At 35.1% G+C, this 22093-nt stretch overlaps 4 protein-coding genes across 12 annotated transcripts; 3 read left to right on the forward strand and 1 right to left on the reverse strand.

Moving 5' to 3' along the window:
- Window positions 1-902: 902 nt before the first annotated feature.
- Window positions 903-2238, reverse strand: LOC107223373 (60S ribosomal protein L32). 2 transcript variants are annotated; one of them, XM_015663034.2, is made up of 4 exons: window positions 2171-2238; window positions 1820-1932; window positions 1332-1484; window positions 903-1108 (listed from the first exon to the last, which is right to left on the reverse strand). In XM_015663034.2, exons 2-4 carry the CDS (start codon window positions 1910-1912, stop codon window positions 950-952), a joined length of 405 nt encoding a protein of 134 aa, XP_015518520.1. In that variant the 5' UTR covers window positions 1913-1932; window positions 2171-2238; the 3' UTR covers window positions 903-949. The 2 variants fall into 2 exon arrangements, with proteins under 2 accessions (XP_015518520.1, XP_046585727.1); XM_046729771.1 differs by lacking the exon at window positions 2171-2238 and having other exon boundaries at window positions 1820-1951.
- On the forward strand, window positions 1931-4350 carry LOC107223355 (tRNA pseudouridine(38/39) synthase). The gene is made up of 6 exons (XM_015663017.2): window positions 1931-2623; window positions 2691-2824; window positions 2910-3481; window positions 3558-3849; window positions 3928-4067; window positions 4169-4350. Exons 1-6 carry the CDS (start codon window positions 2546-2548, stop codon window positions 4285-4287), a joined length of 1335 nt encoding a protein of 444 aa, XP_015518503.1. The 5' UTR covers window positions 1931-2545; the 3' UTR covers window positions 4288-4350.
- Window positions 4351-4549: 199 nt separating this feature from the next.
- LOC107223374 lies at window positions 4550-10795 on the forward strand. Of its 2 annotated transcripts, none has more exons than XM_015663035.2 (12): window positions 4550-5036; window positions 5164-5641; window positions 5827-6071; window positions 7005-7132; window positions 7263-7363; window positions 7459-7599; window positions 7771-7916; window positions 8033-8440; window positions 8639-8864; window positions 8965-9012; window positions 9147-9707; window positions 9828-10795. In XM_015663035.2, exons 1-12 carry the CDS (start codon window positions 4839-4841, stop codon window positions 10106-10108), a joined length of 2961 nt encoding a protein of 986 aa, XP_015518521.1. In that variant the 5' UTR covers window positions 4550-4838; the 3' UTR covers window positions 10109-10795. The 2 variants fall into 2 exon arrangements, with proteins under 2 accessions (XP_015518521.1, XP_046585714.1); XM_046729758.1 differs by having other exon boundaries at window positions 7846-7916.
- Window positions 10519-21317, forward strand: LOC107223368 (protein mahjong). Of its 7 annotated transcripts, XM_046729752.1 has the most exons (18): window positions 10519-10659; window positions 10867-11405; window positions 13108-13378; window positions 13615-15003; window positions 15274-15483; window positions 15716-15882; window positions 15961-16201; window positions 16385-16507; window positions 16586-16885; window positions 16993-17190; window positions 17285-17541; window positions 17649-17900; window positions 18741-18930; window positions 19091-19223; window positions 19323-19384; window positions 19462-19870; window positions 19961-20200; window positions 20441-21317. In XM_046729752.1, exons 2-18 carry the CDS (start codon window positions 11257-11259, stop codon window positions 20644-20646), a joined length of 4797 nt encoding a protein of 1598 aa, XP_046585708.1. In that variant the 5' UTR covers window positions 10519-10659; window positions 10867-11256; the 3' UTR covers window positions 20647-21317. The 7 variants fall into 7 exon arrangements, with proteins under 7 accessions (XP_046585708.1, XP_046585707.1, XP_015518515.1 ...); XM_046729751.1 differs by lacking the exons at window positions 10519-10659; window positions 10867-11405 and adding an exon at window positions 12311-12399 and having other exon boundaries at window positions 19091-19384; XM_015663029.2 differs by lacking the exons at window positions 10519-10659; window positions 10867-11405 and adding an exon at window positions 12343-12499 and having other exon boundaries at window positions 19091-19384.
- The last annotated feature ends 776 nt before the right edge of the window (window positions 21318-22093 follow it).

Consider the following 22093-nt stretch of genomic DNA (forward strand, 5'->3'; position numbering starts at 1 on the left):
ATACACCTGTTTTGTTTTAAGGGCATACAGACTGAGGTGATTCGCGATATATATACATTGTATATATATATATATATATATATAATTTATTGTGCAGTTATAGGTTCTCAAGTATATTGAGACATTGTGTCATCCGAATATTTAATGACCTATTAATTTTTTAGTTACTCACCCAATCGATTTACAGATCCTAGCAAGAGCACCAGCATAACGGTAATTATCTAGTCGAATATATACATCATGATGGTATATTTTCTCAACATTGAATATCCATTTACATCATTATCTAATTTTCGCGTTTCACCAGGTAGACTATTACGTAGACTATATATTACGATGTATACGAGTGCGATTATCAGGTAGTCGGTTAAATCTGACTATTTTACGAATATATGGTAAACCGCTGACGGTAAAGCTTATCCAATCGAACATAGCGATCGAACGAGCACAAAAATCATCTATAATTATAGGCATACCGACGCCGAGCGAGCTTTAGCGAGCGAGGGTTTTGCAGCTAGTAACTATTAAAATGACGTGGAGTAGTCGGGTTCCAATTCCATTTACTCACCATATCCCATGCAAATTCTACTTGCGAAATAACAATTCCGAAAATCTTGTCTGCTCTCAGTATTCAAACTTCGAGAATTCATACGCATACCTATAGTCAGATGTTCGATCGCAGATCGTAGATTCGAAAATATTTAGAAACCCTAAAGAACAGCCTGATATGGTGTCTGAATTCAAATGGGGTGGGTTGTTTGAATCAGTGAATAGCCAAACGACTTCAGCGATCATTGCTTCGAGCTATAATTAAAGGGAACAACTTAATGCAAGAGATATTAGATCTATGAGTAGCTAGCTCACTCAGCAGGTAAACATTGAATGATATAATACACGTTAGATTTGTATTTTACAAATTTTTATTGGCCTTTCGTTAAGATTTTAAAATTTATTCATTCTCTTCAGAGCGTAGACGAGCATTGGCATTCGTTACGCGAATGGAGAGTTGTTGTGCACGTTCAACAATAGCTTTGCGTTTCTTGCTACTGACAGCATGAGCTATTTCTGCGCAGAATTTGCGGTTCTGCATCATCAGGACTTCCAACTCCTGCCAGACAAATAAAACTCATGTCTTTATATAAAGTACAACCAATTCAAAAACCATACAAATTAGTCACACCAGTCTAATTACTATCTGATGTCCTGCATGGTACACCTACGTAACATGGCTGGTATATTGTTGTTGGACAAAAAAAGATGATTTAACAAACGATTGAAACAACTTCAATTATAAACTGTTTAATTGTGTTTGAAAAGCCATGTTGAGTTACCTTAACGTTGTGAACGAGGACTTTGCGGAATCCAGTAGGCAGCATATGACGGGTCTTCTTGTTTGATCCGTAACCAATATTTGGCATAAGGTACTGTCCCTTAAAACGCCTGCGAACTCTGTTGTCGATACCTTTAGGTTTACGCCAGTTACGCTGAATGGAAAAAAGGATATATTAAGGCACGACAAACATTATTCATTTAACAATCAGTGATTGGGAGAAAAAAGTTGGCTGAGACAGGTTTGTCTGTAGAATTTGGATAATTAACAAGAGTATTTCAAAACGTTTTCCCAACAGATGTAACGCTAGCATTGAATAAAGGATGATAAAATTGTTGCCTGTTCCTTAATTTAGACACTGAATATTGATTACGTGAATTGAGGGTGCTTAGGGCCGAGAAAAATCAGCGCATTCGCTGCATTTTTAAAATGACATGACTTAAGCTGTAGCTTAATTGAGTAGAACAATATAGATTGAGGTTATGATACCTTGAGCTTGTCATAGCGATCACTTTGATGCCTTATGAACTTCTTCGTCCTCTTCTTGACAATGGTTGGCCTGTAGACAGGGCGGATCGACATGTTGCTTGTTCGTACAGCAACTAAAAAGAAATATTATCTGAATTATAGTATCTCAACAATACAAGACCACATTTTCTCTACCGGACCGTCAACAAACGGTCGTTGCTTTTAACCCCAATATTACGTCAAAGAATCACAAATTTCGAAAAAATAACACTATACAGGTAATCTTTATTTCATACACTATACTTCTGTAACAACAAAATACACTTTAAATCTGCGATTACTAAGGAATTATTGGATTCCCAAAGTACCTACCGTTCCCTTAGAAATATACGAAAAAGAGACAAACTTCAAAGAGCTGGGATTTGTCGAGATGGTTGAGTCAAAACTGACCTAGTCACAAGAGTGTCTGTATATGCACAATTTAGAAAACTTTCAAACATATGGAAATATTGCATGTATGCATTAAAAAACTATCACAAATTTTGAAATTCTACCTTTCTGTATTCGAAAATTCATTATACCTGGGCATATTTCGTGCATACAGAGAGATTTGCTGCATTTCTAACTGTCCTCTTGACAAGTGTGGTACTTGTCACCTTTACAGGTTCTCGCGCTCTAGTTTGAGTCAAGAAGAAAGACCGCAGATTTTCATTGTCAACTTTACAATTCAATCCTCAGCTGATAATTATGACTGAAGTTAAGTTGGTTAAAAATAAAATCAAAAAACTCTCTACTAGAGAAGAATTGAAGACTTTCTCCAACGAGGTAACAGGGTAATACTGGGCCATACAAAATATAACCTATGCTAACCTATATTAATGGCATGTTTCAGGCGTTAATAGACAGAGTCTTACAGCTGGAAGCGCATAATTTACAATTAAAAAATATAATCACCAAACACATGCACGATGATAACATACCAAATTCAAATTGTCCTAAGAGCGGCAAGGGATTTGACTTTTCCAAGTGAGTACGCATTTTATGGTGACAGTAGATTAGTACTGATAATTTTTTAGTTTTTTCTAAACGTAAACTACAAAACATTTTGTAGAAGTCACAAAAGACATATTCTTCTCAAATTCTACTATCTGGGCTGGGACTATCAAGGATTCGCCACCCAGGAAGACACGATAAATACAATTGAGCAGCATGTGTTTGCGGCATTGAAGAAAAGTTGCTTAATACAAAATCGAGAAGACTCAAATTACCATCGTTGTGGTAGAACAGACAAGGGTGTTAGTGCGTTTTCTCAGGTCATTTCATTGGATGTGAGAAGTAAATTAAGTCAAGAAAATAAAAATAATCTACAAGAAGAATTACCATATTGTAAAATATTAAATAGGCTACTGCCACAGAACATTAGATGCGTTTGCTGGTCTCCAGCTGCTGCCGATTTTTCTGCAAGATTTAATTGCAAACAAAGACAATATAAATATTTTTTTCCAAGGGGCAATTTGAACATAAATGATATGAACACAGCAGTCAGATATACCATTGGCACCCATGACTTTAGAAATATATGCAAGATGGATGTTGCTAACGGAGTTGTGTCTTTTGTAAGAGCTATTTCAGCCGCTGAAATTTCGTTATACTCTAAAGATTCTGAGCAGGTAGAGACCTCAGGTAAATCTGTAGAAGATTAAATGTAGTCAAATTTTTACGAGTACGGCAGTTCAATCATTTGAAAATAGTATTCCAGGGTACGACATGTGCCAACTGACTCTGACAGGCCAGGCTTTTCTGTGGCATCAAATTCGATGCTTGATGGGAATTCTGCTGCTAGTAGGTCAAGGAAAAGAGAAGCCAGAAGTAATTCTGGAACTACTGAATGTAGAGAAGTATCCCAGAAAACCTCAGTATAGCATGGCATCTGAAATACCATTGAATTTGTTCCGCACTGATTTTGAAATCGCTGAATGGATATTTGATCAAGATGAATTAGCCCAAGTCATAAAAACCTTACAATCAGATTGGGCTTTAAATACCATCAAGTAAGTTGCATAAAATATTGAAATTCAGTTGTATTCATCAGCCATTTGCCAATCTTACACCTGAACTATTAATTTCAGATCTGCAATGACTAGAGAAATGCTAACAGACATGCAAGCGAAGTTAACAAATGCTGAAAAACTAAATTTCCAAAGCGATTGTCTATTGACAGGTGTCAAATCAAAAGTTTATCAACCTCTGCTGCAACGAACAACCTGTGGTGTGTATATCTTTAAATATCTCAATTTCACAATAAACGAAGTACGATTCTGTAACTAATCTCCTGCAGCACAAACCGATAATTTATCAATTATCTTTCAGAACCCCTGGAAAACAGAATCGACCATTATGTGAAGAAGCGAAGGCTGGAAGTTAAGCAATATGAACCAGTAGACGGATCCATCTCAGAAGATTCTGAAAGCTCCATGAAATACTGTTGAACGAATCAAATGATGTATTTTTATCTCTTATGAAATAGATGATGGTTATTTTATAAATTGTAATAATTATAAACAAAGTATATCTATCCCTTCTGAAAAAATGTCTAATATACTGTCTACGAGAGATCGATTTCAACTAAATGACATTTACCCGGTAAATACGCAGGTTTCCTATTAGACAAAATCATAGATATGCGTAGTTCACGGTAGTCTCACGATGTGAATCACGTGCGGCGCTAGCGCACGTGGCCAGTGGCGCGTAGATGACAAAACGCCAAAAGGACAAATGGATCCTCTGAGTTTGGTGGGACCTTGTTGATTAACGGTAGTTTTCGATGCTGGGCCGTAAACGTTGTTGAAAGGAATGTGAATTAACCGGTTCTAAAAAGTTGAACCGCACGTGGTACGTAATGGGTTTAAATGAATTGTCGTGTCCCTTCGTATCCGCGTACAGGTTAATTATCCCGTGATAAAGAATGTTGATGTAAATATAACCAGAGTTTATCTGTTCTCATTAACGACGACCGTAAACCGAGTGAAATTGAAATAAAATGTCGAAACGTCACGGCAAAGCTCACGATACCCCCTCGAAAAGAGCTAGACTGGATATAACCATAACTGCCTCTCAGCAACTCACCCGAGAAAACAAACCCCCATCAGCATCGAAGAATGAAACAGACGATGATGATCCATGGGGTGCAGACTTCAACGATAAAGATATCGAGGAAATGGATATCGTCGCTTCTCAAGTGAGCTCAAGGGTTTTGTAATCATTCGTCTCAATTACTTGAAATTTAGCTATCTGCAGACGACAGTGTTCCAGAAATTCTATCTGCTCACTTTTAATGTAAACCATATATTTCTTTGATATTACAGTCAGTTCATATTGAAAACAACGTTACAGAACCAAAACTGCAATCAACACCCACGAAGCTACCACAATATCCTTCATATGCCAATTCTAAACCATCTACTAGCAGATCCTACACCGTTGCAAGCAGTATAGAACGGAATAAATTTGTACCTAAGATTCCATCTAAGTTCGGTTTGCAGCTAAAGGAATCTGGTCAAATAAACAATAATTATCATGGCAACCACATACAAACGAGCTCATCATATACTGGTAGCCAAAGGCAGCCACAAATGTCTCAAAGAATATCATCCTCCGATAATCACAAAGAAATTTCCACGGACGACAGGAGCATTATATTCGATGACTTCGAAGACCGGTTGCTGAAAGTCAATAATCACAACTCAACTTTTCAATCGCAAATTACAGGCAGGGCAATCAATGCTGGTAATAATTCTAGAGCTTCAAATGTTCCTGGTACTAATGATGCGATTAACATATCAGGTAAATTTTTCCAAATCTTTTTTGTGATTAAATTGATTTTTTATGTAATTGGTTTATTCCAACATTATAATTTATTAAAGAACACTGTAAAGTGAATCCACTGTCATTCTGTGCAACTCTGTTATCGATTAATTGTATTTGGAGTTTAAAAATCTCATTCAGTCCCGTGCTATATATTTTCTCAGACGATTCTATTTTGAGGCAACTGGAAAAACTGAAATTAGAAAATCAAAAGTTATTAGCAGATTGTCTAACAAAAGAAGGAGAAACATTATTTCTTCGCAATCAACTACAACAGACACAAACTCGAGCCGAACATGAAAAACTTGAAAAGGCACGGCAGATTGAGGAACAAGCAAATCAATACCGATCTGAACTTGATCAGGCTATCAAGAAAGAAGAGATTTTAAAAACACAATTGGACTTCCAGGTTCGGTTGCCATGATTTTTTACAATTCTTTCATACTAATTTATTTTTTTGTGTACGCTTTGTTCCTCTAAGCATTTGATTTCCTGTTTAAAGTACAAGTTTTTTCAATACTATTAATCCATCCATATTAATTCATTTCATATTCATATAGAATCAGTATTCCATCTACACAGTGGCTCCCCTATTTGCCTAAAAGTACCGCATTTTTTCCCCCCTATAAGCATTCTGAAACTAAAGGATTACTGTAAATGTACCATCAAGCTGTCAATTTCCCCCTTCAACCCCCCTATTTTTGCAAGCTGGTCCCTTTTTTTTTCACCAACTAAAATGGACTGAAAAAATAAATTTAATGCTTGATAACAATGTTTATACTTCCAACTTAACGTAAGAACAAAAAAATAGTTTGAATCTCAAAACTCTTCTATATTTCACAAAACCAAAATTTTTACAGTTTAATTGACTGAACATATCTGTGGAATACATGCGCTCATCTAACATTATTTTATTCTTACATTTACTTGGAAATATAAACATTGTTCTCAAACATCAAATTCATTTTTCAATCCATTTTTGTATATGAAAAAAATAATTCTTAACGAACTTCGAAGATTTCAATGCATTATATGTTCAAAATTCAGTCGCCCCCTGGCCCATCTTAATATTATCCGAAAATTTTTATATTTACAAGGGAATTTTTTTTCTATCATATGAACTTATTTTTAAGGTACAATTGAAAAAATTCCAAAACAACATAAAAAAAAAACGGAAACCCTAGAGTATATCTAATTTTGCTCTACTTATTTAGTACTACGGAAAAAAATTGGAAGTCTAATACTCCCCTATTTTCACAAAGGTTTTCCCCTCTGTCCTGTAAAATGACCTGGCCCGAGCACTGCGAAACTTGGTATTCTGATTGCAAATATTTTTTCCCAGACTCTGCAGCTCAATAACTTGAAGGAACAGTGTAAATTATTGGAGTCCGGTTCTATTAAATTTACCCAACCACACACTGCAAGTCTTGATTCAGAGTGTAGAAACAGGTTGAATACAACTTTGAATAGGTACAGCAATTAATATATTGTTAGAAAAAACAGTAGTTTGTATATATACCTTTGCAAATACTATTAATTTACATAGCACATTTCACATGTCAAGAAATTAATACACTTAATCCTATATGCATGATTTCAGATCATCACCAGCTGTCAAAAGTGTTCACGTCAAAGAAAGTGGAATGCAAACTGTAAATATTAACATTAGAAATACTCACACGCTCAAAAACTCAATAGAACGTAAGTACCAAGTAATTTTTTTTTCTCTATTATTGGAAAAAGTATAGCAGTAGTATAAATCTAATCAATACTTACTGTAATTTTCCCTTTCACAGTGTTTCCTCTCAGCGGAATACCACAATCCATTTTTGAACCGTCACAATCTGAACGACCAATAGTTGAGATTCAAATAATTGAAAAAGTGGGGACCAAAAATCTACCGATTTTACAGGATGAAGAGAGCGTCAGAATATTTGGTATACGCAATGTTTTTCTAACATACTGTCAACGCAACTTCATAAAACACATGTTCACTGGTTTAATGATTTTTCCTCAAATTTGTTTCTGCTCTGTGATAAGTAGTCTCAAAAATTGCAATAACAATCCTTGTACAATAAATTAATAGTCGATGAATTTGTTTCTTCTAGAAAATCCAGATTTAGTGAAACCAGTAGTCACAATAGTGAATGATCGCAAGTTGAATATAGAATTTTGTTTACCAGACGTAGCCACTCTAATGAAGAAAACGGATGCAGAAATCAATTGCTACTACACATTACCCATGATTAATAAGGTAGAAAAATTGAAATTATTTTTCCTGTTATCCATATTGGAATCATCAAATGATATTTATAATATTGTTTGCATGAACATCCAATTATTATATAATACACTCAACATTTTTCACAGTTCGTAGCTGTAACCCGAGAATTGTTACTCAACACAACACTGATCCTACAAAGAATCTCTAAAGTAATGAGAAACGATGACATAAGGGACATGAATGATGTATACTTTTCGGATTTCTACAAAATACATGTGGATTCTACTAAATCTATTTGTGATTCAAATGCATGGCATGACAGAGAAAGAGGTATCGAAGCCAGGCGATCCCTTGCTATTTTAGCTTATACTGCATTAGTATCAAACTATTTAAGTGAATATGTAGCAGGGAAGATACCTCTAAGCTTCTTCGACGATTCCAACTACGAACATTATATCAAACAAATGAACAGTTATAACAAATGGCCAAACAAAGGCTGTGAATTTGAGATGCTTGTACTACTTCTAGAATTTGTTTCAACAGTTGGTTACGTGGTATGTTTCAATATAAAATCCAAATAATAAAAACATTTTCGTCAATTATATACCATTTTGAACTTTGCTGAAAAACATATACCTGGTTTCACACAGGTACAGAAAAAAAACACTATATTCGCAAACTAAATTTACCAACAAATGTAGTACACTATCGATACTAAATTACTACTTTGTAATTACCGCTAATTGTTGCAGAGAAGATCACACCAGTTCAGTGGACTCATAATAGCTATCACCAAGCTTTTAATCAGTACTAAAGAGAAACTCATCCATAATGAAAGAAGCATAGAATATATCTTCAAAATCGTGAAAGAAATCATTTTTTCTCGGCCTCTTCTGAACTGCTACAGATACATAACTGAGCTTCTGATGACTTTCAGTCAATGCACACAATTTTGCAGAAAGCTTTGCTCTGGTACAAGTAGGTAAAATGTTCTTTCTAATTCATCTGCTCAATTTTTTGCTGCACCAGTAAATCGAAATTCCATTCTAAATTCCAATCATCCAATAATATGTTACAGGTAAGACAGCAGTTACGGTTTGGAAAGATGAGCTGCATTTTACTTCAGGTATAGTATACAGTTTCGCGATTGATAAACAAAGTAATGCAAAAGCAGATAACATTCAGGTTTAACTTCACTTTCTGACATGATTACAAATTGCATACTGATGTTATTCCTATTTTTATATCATACTATTTCAGATGCTTGTGTTGTGCAAATATACACAGCACAGCTAGAGGTTTTGCAGCCGGATTCTATTTCTATGGTTGACATTACCTATGCACTGGTTAGTTTTGTGTATAATATTCTGTCTTTAAATGACATACCATGGATTTGTCAACCAGGATATGCATGTAAGTGTTCAATGAAACTATTTGAATTGACACTTCATTTTTTATGTAAATGCTCAAAAGTGAATTTTGACGAACCAGTACAAAGACAGAATTACAATTACTTCGCTAGTTTCAAAGACCCAACCAACGGGTTTTATTTGAGTAGTGAAACTAGCCAAGCTGTGGCTCATAATACGAAAAGTCGCTCAGACACAATATGTTCCAACTCGGAACAATTAGACAAAAACATCAAGCTCCAATCCAAACATAAGCAACTAATCACAATACGAAAAGGCATTATGTTTCTGTGCTTCTTATCCACCCGAGACCCAGATTTCATCATTAGATTATCGGAAATTCAAGACTCTTTCAACCTGTTTATGCAGCAAATCGAATCTTTTGATGATCTGCAGCTCAATGATACAGAACGTGAGTGGATTTATATTTTTATTGAACTTTTACCAGATTCCGATATTGGCAAAATCACGGTATTGTATAAGTATAATGGTGTTGCCAGATTTTTCTATAGTATTGCCATCTTCTTTGTAGAAGCTGCTTTGACGAGTGTGAAATCAACCTTTGTCTATGATAAAACGGCATCTTTTGATGGACGACTTGATAAGACTCCAAAATTCGAAGGATTCAAAACGCATTTTGAACTGAGAGAAAAACTGCCTTGTACAAATACACAGCAAGCTGTAAAGTTATTTGATAATAGTATATCAACTAATCAGGGGAAACCTAATAATTCATCATGGTTGTCAGAAGTTATTTCCAAAAAGCAGTCAATCAGTAGGTCAATTTCTGCACGCAGAAATAATGCGAAATAGAGTGGCATGTCAAGTCATATTTTCAATCCGTTTCAAAACCGGAGAATGTGGCGGAAAGGTGAAAAAAAAAATCGTAATTAATTGAGTATTCTTTATATTTACTTGTTCTAAATAATTGAAATATGTGGTTCCCCAAGAAAGTCATGGGAACCTGTGATTAAGTCATTTCTGCTGACATAGTAAATGAATAAACGAAGAATTTGTAAAAACTTATATTTGTGCAAAGAATAAACACTTGTAATTACAATGTCAGTCATAGATTATTGGCATTTATTTACATTAAATAATCGATAGTGTTGTTGAAAATTCAGTAACGAATGTGACTCTTCCTAGGTTCATACACTTGCATATAGTTTCATGCTTTTGGTATTGAAATTTTTTAAACTTGGTAGGACTATAGTCAGTTTTAAAAAATGTTAGCATGCGCATAATATTTCTTATTATGATTTAACAATTACTTACTGGTTACAGTATGAAAGTTTTAAAGGCAATGGTCACCCAAAAGCAACATTCAAGATGAGACGAGGCAAGCGGTGCTCGTATCTGGAAATGTACATAGACCAAAGTTATAGTATATTTTATTATAATATAGAATAATGTTTTGTACTTTCAAAAATTTGAGTTCAATTTTGTAACATAACTCGTTTTCAAAATAAAATATGTAAGGAATATCCATTTCGAAACAAATCTCAATTATTCTCAATCACTTAGTTCCTCTTCATCACTAAAGTAATTATTTTTTTTAAAACGTTTTTTAGGTTTCGAAGATTCCTGTCTTGGCTCTTCGTACTGGCCAGTTGCAACTTGGAACCTATACTTTGCAAGTTCCTCTTGTTCTTGCTGAAATAAAATGATCAAATAAGAATCTAAAAAGTGCATTTAAGATTAAAAACTTTCCAAATGACACAATTTCCTACCTCGTGATGTATAGCAGCACTCAAAGTTTCTAAATCTGATTCAGCCACTGCATTGTCATATATTGTCTCAGAGTCCCCAACACCACCTGGTTCTCTCAAGCCTTCGTCACTGTCACTATCATAATATGAGGTATCGCCTTTTGCTTGATCTTTATTTTTTTTTCTAATTCTGATTTTTTTTGGTGGAGGTTCTCTGGGGCCCAAAGTATTTTGAGAGCATTGGTACGACAGATGCCCTTCTTCACCACACTCGTAACACTGAGATTTGTCTGGATAATCCTTTCGTCGAATGAATTCAGTACTGCGTCCATTATCCACGGCTATGGAGCTTTTCACAGTACGGCCACCAATCTGAGAATAGAAAATTTTCTTCATTTTGTGTGAGATGTATATTCATTATTAAAATAAGTTATGATAGTAAGACAAACATATGATATTGATATATATTTTACCTCAGTATTATTTAGAGTCTTTGCACAAGTAATGGCATCTTCACGTGTGAGAAATAAGACGAATGCAACACCCTTGCTGCGTCTAGTCATCTTGTCTTTCAACACAGTAACTCTGCAATTCATAAAATCACATTTTAATCAACTGTTTAAGTTAGCTACAATTATAGATTCAATACATTAGATAAGATATTATATATGTTTCTCTGGGTAAAGATAAAAGAGAAAAGTGAATGCGTGTATGGTAATTACGAAATACTGAAATTCCAAAAGTTTATTAAATAGTTAACAAGTTGCATCATTAATTTTCGAAGTGATCACTCACTTGACGATCTTTCCGTACGTTTCGAGAAGCTTGTGTATGTCATTATTAGTCAGAGAAAAGGGCAAGTTAGAAACGTAAACCGTTGATTTACTCGGAGCAACACCTCCGCTCATCGCTCTGAATTATTGTTTCGTATGAACCGTATGAACACAGTGTAAATTTGAAATATACACGGTGTAGGTTATGTTCTTGTCGCATATTTTACGGTTATGTTTCACTTTGACGCAGAAGCATAATTTTAAATTTGTTCATTCACGATTCGTCGATATAGATCACGTGGATGTCGTTCTTTGTTCTCATTGGCGTAGGAGCTCTGCCAGGTCAAGTCTTGGGGCGCGAAATGTCAAAAAAAAATTCCAAAAATTGAATAATTGATGACAAATATTTTGGTTTTTCGAGTTTGATATCGCCCAGTGACCATTTTCCCTGAAAAACCTAACATAAGTGACGATAGCTGGTCATCCCGACATTACCTACAAACACATTGATCTGAATTTGACCTTTCGCACGCAAACGAATCGTGTGCATGAATCATAAATTTGGCCATGTGCAGACCGCGTTCGGCAGTCGAAGCTTGTGTCGGTGGCGACAGTCTTGTATGTGCGTTTTAACAAAATATTTTGGGCAATTAGAAGGGATATAGGTTGTTTGCTATCGAAAAACGTTGATTAAACTTTCTTGGTAATTTAACATCAATAAGGTACAATTTTGAAAGCTGTCATAGTCGTTGGTACTTGAAAAACTTGTTGTTTTAACCTAACCTAACCTATACATCTGGTAACATTTCTGTACAAGATTTAAGAGGCACAGATATGTCAAGCAGTTGTTGTATCACTCCCTTTAATAAATAGGAGTTACATTTTGCGATACCTGTAATATGTCTAGTATAGTTAATAATTTTATTACGCTTTGATAGATCATACTTTAATCTCGGAATTCTGTTATTTAAGGTTAGAGTCTTCGGTGTTATGTTCGTTTTTTCGAGTTGTGGAACCTTCCGTTACAAAACTGTACACTTTTGCAAATTAAGTACATGGCTTATCCTTTGCTTAAAATTAACGAGTCGTATTCATTATTAGCAGATTCTTCAAAGACCTTATTCCAAAATCAAAAATAAACATGGCTCAGCAAAATTGTGTTAAAAGGTTGCATTTGAATAACTATTTACAAATATCAATTATTTCCTGGTTTGTAATTCCAATGAATTTTATTCATTTGAAAGTCTCAATGGCTCATATGAGTACAAGGTAATTTTTCATGATTCAGACAATTCTGCTTTAATTTTTCCTTGTATCTTTACTTTGATAGAACAAAAGTCATGGCGACAGTAGAATCACTTGCGGAAGTAACAGATGTTGTTCAAATTCTGCGTCAGTGGGAAGAAGACCATGTTTCACCGACGTATGATCCAATACCAACATTGCAACGTTTGGCTGAAATTATAGAAATAGAGACAGAAAATTACTTAAAAATGGATCCAGATCCATTTGACGAAAGGCACCCTTCACGCACTGATCCAGAATGTAATTTTGGACATATTTTGAAAGTTTTGTTTAGAAAGGACAACTTCATGACAAAGGTAGTACCTTGTTCCATATTTATTGTGTAATTTTTTGAAACAAATGATAACAGCATTGAAACCATATCAAATCTAATAATTTCTTACATCCAATGTGAGTAATGAAATCAGGGACAAAACAAACTTGTCTGTCTCAAACATCAGCTTTGAACAATTGTTGAGTCTTTATCCGAAACATATTTTCGATCTGTCATTTGACTATTTGGAAAAATTCAATTCAATGATTTGTGTTACAGCTGATAAATGATTATCTAAGAGACACGTACTGGACACGGTCAGGTATTAACGGTCGTGATGTGCGAAAGTTGAATATTGCAGCCTGCCGTTTGATGTTGGACATATTGCCAGGCCTAGAAACATCAGCAGTGTTTCAACCCGATATGGATGGGCTTATCCATAGGCTTTTTTCGTGGGCTGAAAAAAGCATAGAGCCTTTACAAAGTTATGCCACCGGTTTGTTAGCTGCTGCAATGGAAGTTCAAGACATTGCTACAGGATTTAGAGAACAGAATGGTAAAATGGTGCCTTTGATGCTGCAAAGATTACACAAGCTACAAGAAAAAGCTTTGGAAAATCGTCATGCAGCAGTTAACACAAGACCATTTGCACATTTTGGTCAGAATAGAAATAGCCTGGGTGATACTGAACACAAAGGTACTCCTGGAAAACGGAAAGTGAGAGAGAAGAAACATGAAAATGGAACAATGAAAAGCCCTACGCACTCAATTTTTTGCTCAGATGAAGAAGACTCGATTCAAAGTTCGGACGAAATGCCACCAAGCAAAAAACTCAAGTCTCAAAATAACATGGAAAATGCTGTTTTAACACCTGTTAAATCTAACGATAACACCAGAGATTCATACCCCGAGATTATGTCCCCACCGTTATCTATTCCTCGTATAACTACCTATACAACTTTACAAGTTACACCAGCGAAGAATCAAAACACTCGTGTAACACCACCAAGACCTGTCAACATATTGGCATCTGGTAGATCTAATTTGTCTAAACCTCAGACTCAAGTAATCAACCCGCCTTCCTTGCTTCTAGAAGGTAATTCGAATTCGTCCTGGGCTGAAATGGAGTCTTACGTTATTGGCAATGTTCAAATACATCCGCCCACTTTGGCTACTCGTCAGATGCTGATTTTAAGGTACCTCACACCAATGGGAGAATACCAAGAATTTCTTGGGCACGTATTCGAGCAAAACGCTTTGGAATTGATATTAAACTACATAAATGTACGGGAAACAAAGGATAGTCGCTTAGCTTTTGAAGCTTTAAAATACTTAGCATCTTTACTGTGTCATAAAAAATTTTCTATCGAGTTCCTAAGTATGGGTGGATTACAAAAACTCTTAGATGTACCAAGACCCAGTGTCGCGGCAACTGGTGTTTCTATTTGTTTGTATTATCTTGCATACTGTGAGGATGCTATGGAAAGAGTTTGTCTCTTACCGAAACATATAATAACCGATTTAGTGAAATATGCATTGTGGTTACTGGAGAGAAGTCACGATTCTGGTAGATGTCATGCAACAATGTTCTTTGGATTTTCATTTCCTTTCAAAGTTATTCTGGAAGAATTTGATCTCCAAGATGGACTTAGGAAATTATACAATGTTGTGAGTATATGAACTTAATATCAAACTGCAGTGTTTTGCGAGACATAATAAAGTCATTATACACAAACCACCATTTTGAACGAGAAAAAAATGACAGTTTAATTCCAAAACTAGAACAATCAGTAATTTCATTCATTTCTGTGATTGTGAAAATGTATGTCGCATTAATTTGGGGTTTGCAATGTGAGAATACTATATTGCATTTGCTAAATCTTATTATTATTATTATCATCATTATTTTTGAGACATGTATTTCCTGATTTACATTAGATATCTACATTACCCATTCTAAACATTGATGATGACCCGGCTTTGAATGATGATGAAGAATGTGCGTCAAGACAAATAGTAAGACATGTTGCTGTAGCACTGAAAAGGTACATGGAGGTTCATTTATATGTAAAAGCAGAACAACTACAACGAGCTGAAAATGCCAGAACAGAAAGAGATACCTGGCAACCATCTCTACCTCCATATAAGGTAAAATTGCATGCTAATTCATCAAATTTTGTGGTTATCCTTATCAATGATTCAATTCCACACATTTGCTTTACTCTACCTCGATTTAATATACTAGTGGTGAAATCATGCAAACTGAATGAAACTGACTAACAAATAGCATCCTATAACACGTTGTTATGGTACTTATGCGTTTTGCTGTAGCATTTCAATAATTACAATGTTGGTTACCCAATTCTTTTCTTTGTTATAGGCTTGTAAATTAAGCAGTGAAGAAGTACAGGCAAAAGTCGAGGTTCTGCAGGAACTGATGTCCGTTAGAGCATTGTGGCCTCCTGTTGAAGAACTTTACAGACTTGGTGGTATCACATTGTTATTGCAAATTATTGCCTTTGCTAGGGAATGGAATTACAGTGGACGGTAAGACATACCAGGTTAATTTTTGGTGATAACTCGCACGAATATTTGATTGACTAACTGAAATGTAATTTTTTATAGCGTTCACACAACTTCTAGCGCTGAAACTGTTCGCTCATGTTTAGAGGTTGTTGCTATCTGTTCTGTGGTACCAAAAGTCATGCTTTTACTGTGTGAAAGAGTTGACATGCCTGACATGTCGATGACAATGGCCATAAACCTTTTACTAGCAGCAGCGGAATGTGAAATTATTGCTGATGCTGACGTCCAGAGAGCTGCTTTAAGAGCTGTAGTCAATTGTGTCTGCGCACCTATCAACAGAGTTTGTTATCTTATTCTTTTTTAATCAGATATAATTTTATTACTGTCATATATTTTGCAGAACAGATGAATATTGCTAGCTTTTATCTAATTGAATTGCAATATTACAAAGATGATATATACATGAATATGGAAAGTTAAAAATTGAAAAAATTTAATCTTAATTTCTCATAATTTTCTCCAGGTTGGTGGAAATGTGGCAAGATTTTCATTAACTGGCTCAGCTAAGAAGAAAACTAATAATCATAACAGTGAGGAACTTATACAGAAAGTGTGGGAAAGTGTGAGATCTAATAATGGAATAATGGTAAGTAGCTCAAATTATGCTCCCATGTATCGTGGCTCATTCTATTGATGAAAGCTTATTGATAATATTTGAATTCAGGTTCTTCTACAATTAATGATGGTCAAAACTCCGATCACTGATGCAGATAGTATCCGTGCATTGGCATGTCGAGCACTAGCTGGTTTAGCGCGCAGTGAGAAAGTGAGACAAATTATCAGTAAACTGCGTATGTTCACTGATGGCCAAATACAGGTCTTGATGAAGGACCCCATATTACAAGAAAAAAGACAAGAACATGTCATGTTCCAAAAATATGCTCTTGAGTTGATGGAGAGGGTTTCTGGCAAAGCAAAACCAACTGGGAGCGAATACGAAATTTCTTTGGCAAGTTTACATCGGGTACGTCTACAAATTCTTTCACATACAATTATTCTTATTTCACGAAAAATAATGAAATGAAAATTTACAAAGTATGATTCATACACTCATTCTATTCAATGTTGCAGGCAAATGTTGTTGCCCAAACAAGAATACAGTATAATGAACAGCAACTGATGCAACTTATGCATCAGCATCTCCTCGCAAGAGGACTTAATGAAACAGCAGCAACCCTACAAAAAGAAGCTAGTCTTGATTCATCGGCTATCATGAAACCTGCCACTTCACATCAAGCGTTTCACTACAGAAGCCCTGCTGTAACCGGAGTGAGTAACAACTGTTGAAAACAAGTAGATGAATTGTTCAATACTGGTCAAGGTATAACGTGTTCTGATGTCTGTTATTATAATTTATATCTAGACGAGGATAGGATTCTCACCCGTTGCACCAGTCAACTTATACAATACCAGCAGAGGAAGTCAAAGAGATGTTACTGTACGAACTGGAAGTACTCCAACTTCTGGGTCGGCTCGGTTCATATCACATTCTGGTTCCTGTTCCAGCACTTCACCTCTTCCTAACAATACACCTATCAGAATAAAGCTAGCAGATGCACTTGGACCAACTCCAGTCAGTACCAACATCAACCAGCCAATCAAATTACAGATAAATCCAAAGTACGTCTTCTGTTTATTATTGTCTCGCGCTTAGAGCAAGCAGAGAAGATAAGATTTAGTGTTTATACGAATAGAATATGACTGATATTTTCATAATTTTGTTTTAGAAAATGTCAGGTGGATAGACAACCAATAACAGCCACAACTATTTGTCAGTCAATCTCACAACCACAAAGTGGCATCTGTAGATCACTTCAAAAACAGATATCAAGTGACCCTGGAGGCCCAGGCCTTGAAGTAGCTACTACTTCTAATATCGCTACTGTAACCTTGGACTCCATTATTACCGAATACTTAACTAACCAACATGCATTGTGCAAAAACCCCATGGTCACTTGTCCGCAATTCAATCTTTTGGAGTGAGTAAAACTATGTATTTGTCGTTCTTAAGTTTCGTATTAACGCAATGGGGACTTGATCAAAAAATGAAACAATTTCGTGATTCTACTTATATCAAAGAAAAAACTGATAATTCGACGCAGTTTTTATTTGTCGACTACAAATTTTCAATTTTCACCAAGAAAAATATTGTATTGGTCTGAATATAAGTAGAATTTTTGTTACCGGTTTTTTTGTGAAAATCCGTACCCAGTTATACGATTTTTTAGAATAGCATCAGTTTGGAGTACAACAAAATTAGAAATACGATATTTATACGATACAATCAGTTTTATTCATATAATGTGTGCAAAATTGCAATATCAATCAACAAATACGCCTGTGGTGATAAATAATATCAGACCACCATGGCAGTATCCTTGAATGACTAGTGCCAAGTTTTGTACTTATTTGCGTTTTATTATCGATCAAATTGTGATCTGTAAAAAATTGGTATACTAAAGCTATCGCAAATTATTGCGACATAAGCAAATGAATAACAATTTTTAAACGTTCGATATATTTATATCATCTTACCGGCACATACTGGTAGATTAGTTTGACTGTTATAAAGTTTCGAGAACAATTAGAGAAAGCAGGGTATCAGTTATTTACAGCAGCACATATACCCAGAAAAATCGCAAGAAAAAAATTAAACACTGAAAAATTACCATAAAATTGCCCTTCTAGTTTCAATATTTACAATATTCATCTTATTTCGTCCTTACAAAGCAGCTCACTTCGGGGCATTCTTCATAAATGCATTTCTCTCTCTCGCTCTGTCTATACTAGGAAATATAATACACACTATCCGTTTATAGGCCACACAAATGTCCAGATCCACGTGCAAAAAACTCATCTCCGACAAATTTAGCAGTCAGACTTACCAGAAGATCGTTAGGAATGGACAGTAGACGACTGGATAGAAGATACATTTATAGTCGATTTTGCCCTGTAAAGACGTTCAAGCCCACAGATATTGATGGCACGTTTAGTTGCTGTACATTTTCCGTATGTATGCCTCCCTTTCTTACACATGCAAGATTAATATAAATGTTGGATATGCTAATGTCCAAGTGACATTGTATAATGAGTAAACAATATTCATGATATATCCAGCGAAAAGGTAAAATATTTGTGTAAATCTTTAACGCGTAATCTCACTTTATAGTCATGTCAGCAGTACTTGATGCTCGGTACTCAAACCGGAGAAGTGAAGATGTTCAATGCTCATACTGGTACCGAAGAAGCAACCTATCAATGTCACGAGTCGTACGTCTCACACATGGAGTGCAGTCAGAAAGGTAATCTCTTGTTAACATCCACAACCTGGAGAAGACGAATGTCTACTCTTTGGAGTATTGGTACCTTTTTTGACATGAAATTATCTCTTGACAACGAAGACTATGCGGAATTCGGAAAATTACAGGAGCGAATTATTGGTACTCAAGGAGAAAGTGCTACAGTGAGTGAAATACAAATGATTTCAATCTACTCATTTGTACTTCCATTTTATTTATCTTGTATATTTATGTGTTTCAGATATACGATATAGCAACTGGTAAGCTCCTTTTGACTTTAACACCTTCGATTTCCAACCAGTATACCAGGAACCGAGCAACATTCAGTATGAATGACGAACTGGTTTTAAGTGACGGTATTCTATGGGATGTAAATTCTGGCAAAGAAATCCATAAGTTTGATAAGCTTAATCAAACTTTGAATGGTGTATTTCATCCTAATGGAACTGAAGTTGTTTCAAATACCGAAGTTTGGGATCTTAGGACATTTCATTTATTGAAAACAGTCGTGACATTGGATCAGATGGATGTTATTTTTTCACCAGTCAATAATATTATCTATGCAGTTGCCCTGGATCAGGACAACGAAGATGAAACCAATTACGTTACATCATTCAAAACTTTGGATGCCTTGGACTACAAGAGTATCGGTAAGTTATTGTAATTAAAACTAATAACAGTTAATGTATTCCTAAATACACATTGGATTCTGGTTTGCGAATTGTATTGTTGATTTTTAGCTACGTGTGATGTAAAGAGAGGTATATTTGATTTGGCTTGCAACAAACACGACACACAAATTGCAATCGTAGAAAATCAGGGTGATTTCGGTACCATTCAAGAATCTTGCGTCAGGCTCTACGATGTTGGGAGACGAAGAGATGACGAAGATGAGGCTGAAGAAGATGACGATGAAGATGATATTGATGCAAGTGATGATGATGGCTCCAACTCCGCTTCGGACGACAACAATGCAGATGGTGATATGCATTATTATATTGTACATGAAAGTATATTTGAAAAGGTGGCGTTCAATCCCGAAGTACCTTGAAAATTTATGAATCTCTTTATTTCTTAGTCGCTAATACTGATGCCATAGTATATAGTATATCCTGTATTTAGTGCTCAATGCAATTTCATGATGAAATAAAGTTAAAATAATTTATGTAAAACTAAATGAAAATTTATCGAACTAACTTTTGGTCATTGACTTTTCACAGATGGTGATAATGGCGATGCTGCCGGTGATGACAATGCAGATGATAATGACCGAAACGACGGGGATGATAATGATGATGGTGCAGATGGTGATAATTCGGGTGATGACAGTGCGGACTATGACCCTAATGATGATATTAATGGTTCAGATCTCTCTGATGATTTCTCAATTTCGGATATGGATGATCTTGAGATATTGTTCTCCTGAATACAATCAAAAAATCTCTTGATGTATTTACAGAATTGTTTATTCATTGTTTTGTGCCAAGTGGTACTTGTAAAACAGTGTAGTTTTAACAGGGTTACCTACTTTCTCTCAGGATGCCAATTTCACAGGTTCGGCTTAAACTCGCAATCAGTCGGTACAAAGACTTTTACTTTCGTACCCCAAACCTCGTAGTTTTTTAAGTGCACCACGCTCGAAAAATTTCGAGTGTTTATTAAGAGTTGTAATATTTTTATAAAATGCACAATGTAAGTGGTTAAAGTTAACATATTCTTCACAATTAATCGTGAATACACACGAAAATACCTTGCTTGAATACCGACTTGGAAGTTGCAAAGATGAAAGTACTTTCAGTGCTCACAATTCTGCCGCTAGGAAGTTATCTTATTTAACCCTCTAATTTTTTCTACCCATCAATCTAGGGTTACTTTATACTTGAATTATAAATTATCATCATTATGACGAAACGAACTTAGCTCACTTCATTTTGCGTAAAGCCTGTGAAAATAGTAGATACGTTTGAAATTATTATTCCAAAGGCTAAAAACTTCTACCGAATTTTACTAGCGCAAACTAAAGCATAACAAATTGCCTAAAAGGCAGAAATGTACAGAACCGAACTTGGAATTAAACTGTATTGTGAATTATAAACATATGCAATGTGTTCGAATATATCGTGAATACCTGCTGGACTTGATACGCTTTATTCAATTTTTGATATTTAGTACAGATTCTTATTGTATTTGCCAAGTGATGTGGTGTAAAGAATCTAAACCATGAATTCTTACAAAATACTGGTTTGCTCTAATTGTCTGTACTGTCAGTTATTTGTAAAATATTGTGTAATTAAATATTATTTGGGTCAAGTGGTCAAAATTGTAAATTGAAAAGCAGATAAATAAATATTAGACAGCTAAAAGTACTGGAGGTGAGTTAAGTCATTGTTCTCTGGCAACTAAATTTGCTCAGCGGAAGTATTTACAAATAGTAAAGCACGGAGTATTTCTCTTACTCTGTGTACGTACGTGGGCCTACAGCCTTGATCACAAATAAACTGTCATGCGCACGGGTTTACATCATTACTTAAATTATGAATCTTAAAAAAAGTATTGTTGGACCATAGACCAACAATATAAAGTAAATACAACAAGAGATTTCTGTATTTCTTTTCAGCTGTGTATAAATGATTTTGGATTATTTTGCGTTATTGTACGTCTCTTTATTAGTATGAATGGAACTCTGGTACATGCCTAGTTAGTATGATTGTGATATAACTGCTGATTGCAAGTGATTGAATGAGTACTATAATTATAATAATTATTATTAAAATATAATAATGTATAGGTATATAAAGTAAAATTAAAAAAATCAAAACTGATATGTTCATTATTGGCATGTGTATCAAGTTGCAAAAATGTATGAAGGCAAA

The sequence above is a fragment of the Neodiprion lecontei genome, chromosome 1 (genome assembly GCF_021901455.1).
Source record: "Neodiprion lecontei isolate iyNeoLeco1 chromosome 1, iyNeoLeco1.1, whole genome shotgun sequence".
Taxonomy (NCBI): Eukaryota; Metazoa; Arthropoda; class Insecta; order Hymenoptera; family Diprionidae; genus Neodiprion; species Neodiprion lecontei.